This window comes from Takifugu flavidus, chromosome 10, assembly GCF_003711565.1.
Source record: "Takifugu flavidus isolate HTHZ2018 chromosome 10, ASM371156v2, whole genome shotgun sequence".
Classification (NCBI taxonomy): Eukaryota; Metazoa; Chordata; class Actinopteri; order Tetraodontiformes; family Tetraodontidae; genus Takifugu; species Takifugu flavidus.
In genome coordinates this window covers 1,031,930-1,044,705 of record NC_079529.1, presented here as the reverse complement: position 1 = coordinate 1,044,705, position 12,776 = coordinate 1,031,930, and the positions used below count along the sequence as shown (strand labels likewise).

Sequence of the window (12,776 nt, the reverse complement as noted above, 5' to 3'; positions counted from 1 at the left end):
TCCTGCCCACGATTCTTCCCTCCATCCCATTTTATCTGCTGCAGCTGCTGGTGATCTTCATCATCCTCATCCTCGGTTTCTGATCACATCCCTGCACAGCGACGATTCTCGCCGTTCCTTCATCGCCGTTCCTTCTCTACCTCCCTCCCTCCCCTCGTGACCTTTAGCTCACCCGCCCACCCACTACTGTGTGCAGATTTTCTAAAAACAGTGCCCTCTTTCACTGCGTCTCTTCCTCCATTGCATGCGTGCACATGCTCACATACGCACGTGCGCATTTTTTAATTTCTTCTGGTGCCCCGCAGGTTTGGATGGAATGGCAAAACACACACAGAAGCTAAAATTGCGATGGGCCCCAGGCATTTATAATGGATGCATAACATAGATAACATCATGTGTCACTCTCTGGCTCGCTTATTAAATTACTCTGACACACACACACACACACACACACACACACACACACACACACACACGCTATCTTCATATATATAAGATATAAAACATGTCCCAGCAAAGACCTGCAGTCGTCAGCACCTACTTTAAAATTGTGCAAGAGGAAACAGGCCGATGTTGAGTAAACACGTAAGCTAATGACTCAGGCTCAGCCATCATAGGACTGTTATTAGTGACACTGACACACACACACACACACACACACACACACACACACACACACACACACACACGCACCACGTAGTCTGGTAGCAGCTAAATCTCAGTTAGCACGAGGACTGAAAGAAAGAAAGAAAGAAAGAAAGAAAGAAAGAAAGAAAGAAAGAAAGAAAGAAAGAAAAGAAAGAAAGAAAAGAAAGAAAGAAAGAAAGAAAGAAAGAAGAAAGAAAGAAAGAAAGAAAGAAAGAAGAAAGAAAGAAAGAAGAAGTCAAGTGCTGAGGAGGGCAAATTCAAGTGTCTACTCCACGTTGGCGAGAGGCCGTAACGTGTGAGCGTGAAAAAGCAGAAGTACGTGTGAGTGTGTGAAGCGCTTCGCGTTCCTTTTCTCTCCCGACACTTTCAACAGACGTGCTGCTGGTGTTCAGGTCGCTCGTGTGACCCCACCATCAAGCCTCCGGGGGGACGACCCGCCGGCCGACCCGCCGACCGACCCGCTGACCGACCCGTTGGATACCGATAAGTTCTGAAACTCGTGCTGTGACGATGTGAATTTAGCTGTTTTTAAAAGTCTAAATCAGATTTAACATCCAAACAAAAGCAGAGTCTGTTGACCGTTTCTGGGGCGATCAGGCGATGGAAGCAAAGCTGCTTTCAAAAGGTTTTTGATATTTGGGCTTAGACCTTCATAATGTTTAAAGGTATCTGCAAACAGGCTAAACCTCCCCCATAAGCCGCCATGTGGTCCAGAGGTCCGGAAGGCCACTACAGGAGCTTCTTTTCATGAACAACACGTGTTTTTTCAGTTTTGAGAGTCAGGGTCTCGAAACAGACCGTTAAGGCTTCATTCATACTGACGTTATGGATGCGATTCCTTTGTGCACCCAAATAATATCCAGTTGTGTTTCTGAAGCCTGGACAGCAGGAGGAAGCCCTCAAGGTCTGATTCTTTAAATCTGAACCACATTAGTTGGTGGGCTGAACTGCGGATTTCCCTCTCTTCGCGTCTCTTTTAACGCGACCCGACGGTTGCAGCTCGCCACGTGTGTGCGTTTCTACGCGCTAAAATCAGCAAACAATCCGTTCTTATCAAAGAAAAGCTCGTCCCGGGAACACGTGATCTCACTGGAAGGTCCACTTCACTGGTCCCCTTCACTAAATCTCACACTTAACCGCACGTAAATGACGCGCCCGGACACGTGCGAGGCATCGCGGTGGCGCTCATCCTGGGTCACAACCACACGCGTCCTCAGGTATCAGGGACGCTGGGGGACAGGTTCCGCCCGAGTGCTCCTGGACGAGCGGCCAGTGTCGGAGATGAATGATCGACCTATCGGATCCACTCTGCTGACCTTCAGCCCTTCACCTATCGGCCGTCACCCCTCCAGCCCGAGCGCAGCTTTAAAGAACCGACTGGACGGCGGGAGTGAGCGAGCGACTATGTTCAGTCAAACGTGAGTAAACCCCCTGAGGGTCTTACCTGTGAGAGGCACCTGCGGTACTCCTTTTCGAGCCCTGGGCACCTGTGGACCTGAGAGGCTCCTCTTCCTCCGTCTCTTCCTGATTCAGCCCCCGGATGTGGAGTGTGAGGATGCTGGAGAGGGTAGACGCCACCGACCGGCGGGACCTGCGGGCTGAAGCCTGGGCGGGGCTCCCGGTCCACGTGCACGGGGCCGGGGCGGTGCAGGGACGTGGAAAACGGCGAGGAGGCGGGCGAGTTCAGGCGCGGGAGAGAATGGGCGGGAGGGGGCGGCGCGGTGACAGAGTGCCAGTCGAACCTCTGGCGGTTGGGCTGCAGGGACGGCGCTGAAGAGCGTGAGAAGGTGCGAGAGGACGGGACCCGCGCTCTCCCAAACTCTGAGTGGTGCGGCGGCCTGTCGACGCGGCGCCGCGGGCCGCCACCGGCGGCGGCCGGGACCGCGGCTGCGGTCGTGGGCAGCGCCGCGGCGGCGGCCCCGGTGGTCTCCTCCTCAGTCCCCGCGGCCTCCTTGATTACTCGGTCCCGGTCTTCCTCCTTCCTGTCGGCCTCGGCGCCGCCTTCGACGTCGGCCAGCCGAGGCGCCGATGTCGCCGCGTTGGTGCCGTTGAGCGTGTGGCGAGCCTGCCGGTTGGTGCGATGCAGGGGCAGAGAGAAGGGGACTCTGCCGTAGCCGAACTGTCCTGGACGGATGCTGGAGGACCTGGGGGGGCAACAGATGGATTAAGGGAAAAAGCAAGACTGGACCAAGTCAACTTAACCATTACCGACTGGTAAACGGGTTAAGTGCCGCGGTTGCTCTTCCTCTGATGAAAACCAGAGGCAGTGACGCAATAACGAGGCGAATGTGAGAGCTACACATCTGGGGGGGGGGGGGGTTTATCCAAAACCCTGCTTAAATATAACAAATCTGCGCTGGTGGCTAAACAATGTCAGCACTTTAACCAAGAACACCTGCCGGGCTGAACAGAACCCGGAGCTCCGAGGAATCCGAATTTTCTGTTGGTGATGTCTTTGCCGGTGAGTCACGGCAGCGCCCCCCACCTTCCCCCCCCCCGAGCGCTGCGCTAAGGGTCAAATCTTTTCTTAGTCAGAGGGCTTACGCAGCTCATCCCAGCAGTTCCCTTCTGTTTGTTCGACACAAGCCACCGTTGCTAATGCCAACGAGGCAAAACTCACTTCCTGCGCGGCGGCGTCATGCTCATCGCTGCTTAGCGAAGCACATTCGCGTTTGCTTCAGTTAGCGGGAGATTGGTCACCGGGGTCGTTGACCTTTGACGGTAATTCCGCTAAAACTGGTCCCCCGTTTGGTTTTGTGGCTTCACCGCGTACACGGAAATGGACGGAACACTGGCATTAAGGAGGACGACCTTTTTCTCGGCAAGATTTTAAAAAATGGGAGTTTTCAAGTGTAAAACTGTAAAACAGCGAGAATCTCCCGTAAGGTCGTCTCAGGTCGACCAGGAGGCCGCAGATCCTCTCTAACGTTCAGCTCTCACCCACCTTCTGGCGACCGCTCCCTCTCTGCTGCTGGAGACCGACCGTCTGCTCCCGCCACCGCCGCTTCTCGGAGATCCCGGATTGGTGGGTCTTCGGATCACCCGCGTTTGCTGGTTGTAGCTGTGCGACTGGGGGCGGTAGTGGGGCTGGTAACCGCCGACCTGGTCGTGGCTGGTTCGGGAGAATTCTGGTGGGTAGAAAGGATGGGATGGATTGGCCTGTCCCTGAACCGGAGCTCCTCCTCCCACTGTGTTCCGGAACAGAGGGAGTCCCGTGTTCTGATTCGTGGGGATGGATGGGTGGTGATAGGGCGGCTGCTGCCCGGGGTAATTAGGAGGGTAGTAGGGGTGAGCTGGGGGGACGACCGGACCCCCGATGCCACCAGGCAAGTAACCTGCCCAGTTAGGTATAGGGTGCGAGACAGGAGGAGTCTGGGGAGGTGGAGGGGGCAAACAGGTCCTGGTCCTCGTTGACACCCCCCCACCGCAGGTCTGCGAGCACTCAGACCACTCCCCCCAGACAGACCACACCCCCTGCAGGGCATCATCAAAGGCCTGTCTGGACCGCCGACCTCCCGCCTGGCGAAGACAAAAGCAGCTCTGTTAAAGCTTCCAGGGTTTGTTTCATCACTATAAATAATGCTGCTTTTATTAATAATAATGATAATAATTCTGAACTGTCCATTAAAAAGGTTCCCGGACGATTTCAGTATTACAATCTGGAGATGCCGAAACGATAATAAATCAGGAAATGTGCTACTTTTTACCTTCTTTCGGACCAACAACACCTTTACAAAAGTTGCATTTAATGGACTGGAATTTATGAATTCTGGGCATTCTTCACATCTCCAGAGCCATTACAGTCCCATGCAGAGCCCCCCCCCCCCCCCCCCAAATTTGCAACTAGACAGGGATCTGAAACAAAAGCGCATCTGTTGGTGAGGTAACTGCTCCATCATCACCAGCTTTCAACGTCCTGCTGTACAAGACGTCGGCGCGGGGCCCGTCTCCTTATAAAACTATGCAAGAAAACCCTCCCGGGCTTAATCCAGCGGCTGGATCTGACGGCGGCTGCGTGAGAATAGAAATGGATCAAACACCAAACAGAGAAGCGCGATCCCGTTTATGCTGTGACGAATCATCGTCAGGGTCAATAATCGCTGACGAGCTGCAGTCTGGTGAGTTTCCTTCCTCTCGGGGCAAAGTATGAACGCTGAGCCTTTGCTAGTTTGCTCAGGATTAGAAGAGGCTCGGTCACCTGCCAGCAGCTTACGAGCCCACCACACATTCATCATTGTCGTATAAATACAGGCAGCAGAAACAACGGGGATCTGATCCTGTCTGTGCGTTCCCCAGAACCTTTTTTCTCCTTCTTTCCTTTTGGAACTGAAGCATCGGCCAGTTTGGCAGAGCGGCAAAGGCGAGAACAAAAGTCTCTGTCTCCTCCACTCAGACTGCCTGAATGTGTGGGCAGAAGTATGCAAATATAGAATAAACTACAGGAGAGACAGGCCTGAGTGTGTGTGTGTGTGTCTCTGTGTGTGTCTGTGTGTGTGTGTGACATCAAACAGACAGCTGCCACATAACTGGGACCATTAATGAGCTCCGTGCAGTGACCCTGCAGCAGTGACCTTTGGAGCTACTGGATGGAGTCTTGACACGGTTCTAGCAGACCTGAGGCGGACTGAGGTGAAATGAGCCACCCGTCTCATTTTCATCCCCGTTTTGTTTCCTTCCAGAGCTGTGAGGCCTCCAACAGCCTCGTTTCTCTCTGTTTAACTGTACGAGCAGTGAAAGCCAGCCTCAACGAGGGCTGTGGAGTGATTCCATATCAGATGTTGGAGCGACAGTCCGGTCGGATCAATGCAGGGCCACTTGGATGCGCCTTTATTTTGAAACTCTGCTTTCGCAGCGTCGGAACAGCTGCTTTATATTTAAGAGTCTGCAACAATTCCGCTCACTAAATCACCGTTGAAATAACCGTTCATCTGCAACTCCTGTGTCATTTTTCCACAGACTTTATATAATATTGTGATTAAACCGGTGACTTGCGCCCTTATGCAAACAAGCAAAACAATAGGTTTACGCTGAGCAAGCACAAGCTGCACGGAACGGTGGATTTGGGTCAGATGTTTCCAATACCAGCAACTATTTTCACACTGCTTGAAACTGGTGGAAACAGTTTAGCAGCTTTAGGCCTCGTGTTTGAGTGAGTTAAAGGGGGGGGCTTTAAATAAAATGTTGCAAAAGATGCATCATTGGCAACGTACAGGCAGTTTTTAATTGCATTCCGATTCGACCCCTCCACAGCGGCGCAGTTGCGCAGGAATTCTAATTTAATGATGAGCTGGTGACTCACCTTCCTCTTTGTAACTTTGGTCACGGAGGTCGTGACCACCACAAATCCCCACAGCACATAGAGCCTAAAGGGGTGAAGAACAGGGGGTTAAACACATAACAGCCATCAGCAGATTGAATACTTCTTTTGTCCAGACCATAATTGTTCCATGACCTAAACGTTAAAATACTATATGGTGTGTGAACACATAAAGGAGTCCTTCATTCTGTGTAAAATGCATCAACGTCCGTGAACTTTTTTTCCCCCAGAGATGTGAATTATTTTAGAAACACTCGATCAAATGTTCCGCTGACCTAACTTTAGTGAGTGATTTATTTTTGACCTTACAGGTGCTCACAGGGGGAATGAGCACAAAATTTATTTTCCCCCCCAGGGTTGGCAGCAAAATATCTCAATCAGCCTGTGGAAGCCTGGTAGGCACGAACAAACTAATTGGTTTAAACTGCAAGTATGTTTTCCCTTTGCTTGCCTCTCTCTGGGATTTCACACACACACACACACACACACAGAGACGCACACACACACACACACACACACACACACACAGAGGAAGCAGTTTCGCTCACGCGCACACCACGCTCACATAACAATCACAACATCTGAAGCCATGTCGCAGATTGAGGGACTTTTTATTCGAGGTTTGACATGTGGGTCTTTGAATTTTGGGTCGGAGTGAGACGTCACTTCAACAAAACGATGTTTGTTTGCCCGGTTTTCACTTTGACGTCCTGAAACGTCCCGGAAATGTCCGCGTTTCGCTTTTAAACCATCTGTACTTTATATACTCGTGGATCGACTCGGCAGTCTCCACTGTAGGCGAGCAAGTGCCTCAGAAACAAGTGAAATACCCAAATATCTGCCAAAGTACACAGAGTGAACATGATACTGGCCGCTTTACTCGGATGGACACATGAATGCACCACCACCACCAAACCATCACCGCAACTACCCGTCCGCAGGCCACATGTAGTCAGAGTAATTGGTCCTTTCTCTCCAGAGTGGTGCACCACCGTGGTCTCTGGAAGCGTCCCCACCACCAGACTGCAAAACTACCCCGAAAAACCCAGACAAAGGTCCCGCACAGTCCGACACAACAGAGCCGCTCAGGCTGAAATAACGACCCCCTACCCGGGTCCACGTTTCCCCCGGGCCGCTACAGTGGCACATTGTAGGATAAACTCTGCGGGGAGAGAGGGACAGAGAGGGAGAGGGAGATCTTCAGCGGAGGAAATCCAGCCCGAGGAGAGAGAAACAGCAACTCTAACTCAGCCCAGTTAAACGCCTTTGGGTGAATTCCTTTCATATATCCAGCAAAGCGCGTGTGCGCGCAACAAGGTACCGTGCGTAAAAGCCACAAACCTCGCCTCAAGACCGCAGCCAAAAAACCCCTAAAACCCTCAACAAGTGTTCCAACTGGGAGAGAAAGGCGTAAAAAGCCGCTGGGAGATGGATGCGGAGCCCTGACATGTGCTGATGTGTGCGCGCTGACCCGCACACAGGCGGCGGCTCAAGTCAAAAAGTTTTACCTGAAAAGGAAACGGAGCCGCATACTCCTCCAAGAGTGTCCCGAAACACTTCGCTTCTCACTCCGCCGCTGATCACCGCTATCGATGGGATCGATCGATCCAACTGGTCCGTCCCAGCCCTGAAAGAAACGTGATGAGGTCCTGGGAAGGCTTCTTTTGCTCTCTCTCCTCTCTCTCTCTCTCTCTCCCTCTCTCTCTCCTCTCTGTCTCTCTCTCTCTCTCTCTCTCTCTCTCTCTCCCTCCCTCTCTCCCTCTGTCCCCTTCCTCCTGTCACAGTCACTCCCTATGATTTTGTTTTTCTTCTGAAAAGTAGGAAGGGCCCAATTTTCCCTCCTCTGGTTCAATCTCTTCACTCCACAACCATTTTTTTTGGGATCCTTATTATAAACTGCTGTGACGTCTGGTAACCGGGGGGCCAGGGAGGGGTGGGTGGTGGTCCAGGAGGCACAAAATGGACAGATTACACAACTCTCTCCCACTCCCTTTTTCACACGCATTAACCACACACTCCCACTGCCTGTGTCTCACACACACATACGAGCACTGGTGCGGGCCCTGACTAAGCTGTAACAACTCTCTGAGCCGCTCTCTTAGTTGCACAATCCAACATAAGAATGCTCCATTGTGCCGGGTCGCACCGATCAGGGGTAATGATCTGCCCATTGACGGAAACAGTCCCGAGCTGGCAGCATCTGCAGCAGAGACACTTTGCGGGGGGGAGGAGAGGCACAAAGCTATAATGGGTTTACAGTTGTGCCAGTAAAAACACTAATTGTTCCTACAAAAGTGGACCGCGCGAGCGGGAAGGGATTTATGTTTCGCTGCCTGCATGAAAAGAGTTGAGGTTTTCACAGAACCTTAATTACATTCAAAAACTCCAAAATAGACACTTGGAGGTTGGTTATGCTTGCTGTGTGTGTGTGTGTGTGTGTGTGTGTGTGTGTGTGTGTGTGTGTGTGTGTGTGTGGTGTGTGTGTGTGGACCCGTAAAGTCCAGATGTGAAAACTACCCTGGTCACTTGTTTACACACTGTTTACACACCGAGTTCCACCTCCCTCCCAGACGGGACAGTTTGTGTGCAGAACAATAACTTCAGAGAGGACAGTGGGAGGTAAAGAGTGACGAGGAGAGAGGAAAGGAGGGAGGAGGGAAGGAGAGAGGGAAGGAGAGAGGGAAGGAGGGAGGGAAGGAGAAGAGAGGAAGGAGGGAGGGAAGGAGGGAGGGAAGGAGAGGGAGGGGGGAAGAGAGAGGAGAGGGAGGAGGAGGGAGGCGAAGGAGGGAGACGGAAGGAGAGAGGGAGGGAGGGAAGGAGAGAGGGAAGGAGAGAGGAAGGAGGAGGGAAGAGGGAGGGAAGGAGGGAGGGAAGGAGAGAGGGAAGGAGGAGGGAAGGAGAGAAGGAGAGAGAGGGAAGGAGAGAGGGAGGGAGGGAGGAGAGAGGGAAGGAGGGAGAGGAGGGAGGGAGGGAAGGAGAGGGGGAAGGAGGGAGGGAAGGAGAGAAGGAGAGAGAGGGAAGGAGAGAGGGAGGGAGGGAAGGAGAGAGGGAAGGAGGGAGGAAGGAGAGAGGGAAGGAGAGGGAGAGAGGGAAGGAGAGAGGGAGGGAGAGGAAGGAGGGAGGGAAGGAGAGAGGGAGGGAAGGAGGGAGGAAGGAGGAAGGAGAGAGGGAGGAGGGAGGGAAGGAGGGAGGGAAGGAGGGAGGGAAGGAGAGAGGGAGGGAGGGAAGGGAGAGGAAGGAGAGGGAAGGAGGGAGGGAAGGAGAGAGGAGGGAGGGAGGAGAGAGGGAAGGAGAGAGGGAAGAGGGAGGGAAGGAGAGAGGGAGGGAGGGAAGGAGGGAGGGAGGGAGGGAAGGAGGGAGGGAAGGAGAGAGGGAAGGAGAGAGGGAGGGAGGGAGGGAAGGAGAGAAAATGAAAAGACCTCTATGGGAAAAAAAGATTTACTCCTGTTTGTCTCCCGGAAAGACTTATGCTGGAATGCTGAGGAATCCTTTTATCTGAGAGTGAAGTGAAATAGTGAGCTGTCACAGCCATTGTGGACTTATGAGGGCTGGTTTCGCTCCAGCATGTTTTCCATTTTTAGCAAAACCGTGAAAAACGCTTCATTTCCAATGAGCCCAACAGGCCATAATCACACGGAGAACTTTCCTCTTTTTGGAAAGGGACTTTTTCCCTTTGGTTTTTTCGACTCTATAAGATATAGCCAGTGCCCGTGTCTCGGGTTTATGTTAAATACGAGTATTTGAGCTGGATGAGGGGCCCAGAAGGACGGACACCCTCATCCTGGATCGGCACAGAGCCAAAGAACCCCCCCAAAAAAGGTTGAGCAGGGGAGCGATAAAGCCCGATGATTCATGAATCACTGGGTAGAACTATTGGTGCCACCCTGAACGGCGACTTTGCTCCTCGGGGAGTTCGGCTCATCAGCATGACAACGCAGCCACGGTCGCAGGTCCAAGGACGTCTGACCCCCCCCCCCCCCCCCCGCAGCTGCTTATTAACATTTCTCCTCCGTCTGCCTCCGGGAGGAAATGTGAGCGGGGCGGCTGGGTTACGGCCTGACGCGCATTAACACTCCCGGGGGCCGAGCGTCGTCCCGGGACGAGGCCGCTGCTTTTCTTGGACGGGCGTCCTCACGGCACGGACGCCGCCGCAGATTTGGGACTTCAAACAGGCCGAGCGGAACCACATGAGAGAGCCGGCTGGAGATGGGATCTGGCAAAATAAGAAAATGAATGCTAAAGGCGTCCCAGCGGGGAGGAGGGCAGGTTCCCCAAGTGCGCGCACGTGCAGTGGCACGCACGTGCGCGTGTCCTGTGTGACTGGCCAGATGGATATCTCTGTACTTTCACTTACCACAATTAGCCAGAGGTCGTTGCCATGGTCACCGGTGGTGCGTGACCACTTATAGCCGCCCCCCCCCCCCTCCCAAACATGCAGCAACATCTCCTTCACCACCTCCATCTACATGCACCACTGACGGCGCAGCGCCGGGAGATAAACGTCTGTGACGCAACAATAATAAAGTCCAGAACAGCAAAGACTCATGGGAGATGCAGGAAAGTCCAGAAACCACACCCCAGCCTCTGCGCTGAGAAATACCCCCCCTTAAAAATCTGATAAGGCTTCTCCTGAACATAGAGGGCTGGACCACTGGGGGCGAGGAGATGGAGAGGATTCTAGAGGTCAAATAGGGGTCAAAAATGAACGTTGAGTACTTGTTCTCTCCTCAGAGCGGAGGGCGTGTGACCCCCCTCCGCCCGTGCATGAGCTCATGCACGGCTCCAGCTAGATTTACAGTTACCACTGAGCCTGCTGGACTTGCGGGTCGCACAAGGCGCCGTTGGCATTTGGCAGATTCTGTCGCCCTGGAACGTCCTTGTGGGGTCAGGGAGGGACTGTGTGTGTGTGTGTGTGTGTGTGTGTGTGTGTGCGCAGCTGCAGCTTTACCTCCTTGGCCAGTGTCTCGGTATGGAACCAGTTTGTAATTATTTATGTATCGTTCGGCTTCTATTCATCCCCCTGAGATCTGAAACTGTGTTGCAGAAGAAAGTCGGCCAAACTGTCCCAGGACTCAGGGAGACGCGTCAACAAACCCCTGCTGAGAGAGCGATAACTTTGATTCTCAGGACAGAGCCGGTTGCACAACTGGGCCAGATAACATCAAAGAGCCAGCCGATGCGGCCCCGGTCGCCATCAGTGGTCCTCAGAAACGTCCACCATTGCCAGGATCACTCCGCTGAACGGGAATTTGTCCTCAGGACCTCGACTGTCATTAATAAATGGCCGGATCTTCATCTGTGGCGTTGGCCTCCGTGTGTCGCCGCGAGGCGTCGCAGCGTCCTGGGCCGGCGTGTTGCTGCGGCTCCCGGCAGCGTGAGCCGGACGGGACCTCCTGATCCGGGGGGAAGAAGAGACGGACACTGACAGACAGCAGCACAAAGGCAGGAGCGGGAAGAAAGGGATGAAAGGGGATGTTGGAGAAAGGGGGTAAGTGGAGAGGAGAGTGTAAAGGAGTGAAAGCAGGAGCCGGGGGGGGGAGGGGGGGTTGGTTTGGCTCAGGCGGAGTCAATATTTGCTCCGTTCCAGCGGTCCGGTGCCAGGGGCTGATGAAAGCCTGGAACAAGCGCCCTGCAACGGGAGGAGAGCGCTACAATCTTCACCGCCGCCACTTTGATGAGGCCCAAAAGGCCCCTGCAAGCATTTTGAGCTTTAGGCCCACGTCTCCAGCTGATTGATGACCCCCCCTCCCCCTCCGAAGAGGGGCTGGGTGGGTGGCGTCAACATGGAAAAGAAAAGAGACATTAAGGGTTCAAAAGGGGGAACAGTGGGAGATAAGTGATTGCTGGAAGGAGGGTCCTAATGAGCATTTACAGTGGTCGCTGGTGAGAGTAGCGCATGGGGGGGGGGTTGGCTCAGTGGGCCCTAATTGGCCGACCAAACTGCTGAAATAACCTTGTTCCAATTATTCACACAAAGACCAATTGTTGCCCATTCAGTGAAACCACTGGGCCACATTTGTACACAAAACATGGACAAGCAGGAGAGTTTATGTTTGTGTGAACGCGCATGTATGGTATAGCTCGCCATGGTACACCCCCGCAACAACAAAGAGCTGTGGTATGTTTATGGTCGGCTGGTTCTGGACCAGTGTGCGCTGCCTCCAGGCCCGTCGACGGCGACCGGAGCCCTCGATTGGGGACCGCCACGACGCTCCGATGACGCATCGCCATTATTTGTAGATCATCAATGCGCAGATTTTTCCCCCCTCCCACCCAAATAAAAAGTTTTTTTTTGTATTTACAGCTCAAGCTTTGGTTCCGTCATGGCGCCAGATAATGTGCGAGCAGGTCGCCAGCGTTTTCCTCGGATTCATCAGGACTCTGCGGCGCTCCGGGCCAAGGAAGCAGCGCTCGCTTCTCTTCGCTTTCATCACCATCCAGCCGGAGCTGCTCCCTCCAAAACCCCGTTATGTAAATCATCGGCGCGGACGCGCCAGAGGAAATGTCGTCTGCAGCGAGCAGCTCGGAGGAGCCGACATATTTCACTCCGAAGTGGGCCGAGTACTTTCTGTGTGTCGCTTTGAAAAGAGAGTTTTTTTGCTTCCTCAGACTAAACGCAGCTTTTGCGTGAAATGTAAACGCAAATGCCAACAAATAACCGGGAGTTTGTCGATTCCTCCGGCAGCTGCGGGACAGGAAGTGACCCTCGGATCAGGTGAGATTCCCCGTCTGGAATCAAATTATAAAATGACAAATGAAACAGGGCGATGGGGGCGGCTGCAGAGGGCCCGGGGGGGGCAGAGCCCGGGGG

At 53.4% G+C, this 12,776-nt stretch overlaps 1 protein-coding gene across 1 annotated transcript in view; it reads right to left on the bottom strand.

The window, feature by feature from the left end:
• The window catches only part of adamtsl4 (ADAMTS-like 4), a 28,012-nt gene extending 20,360 nt beyond the window's left edge, over positions 1–7,652 (bottom strand). Inside the window, 4 exon segments of the mRNA XM_057045836.1 lie at positions 2,093–2,792; positions 3,593–4,167; positions 5,948–6,011; positions 7,474–7,652. Coding sequence (XP_056901816.1) covers positions 2,093–2,792; positions 3,593–4,167; positions 5,948–6,011; positions 7,474–7,496 — 1,362 coding nt within the window. The 5' untranslated portion in view covers positions 7,497–7,652.
• Positions 7,653–12,776: the final 5,124 nt, after the last annotated feature.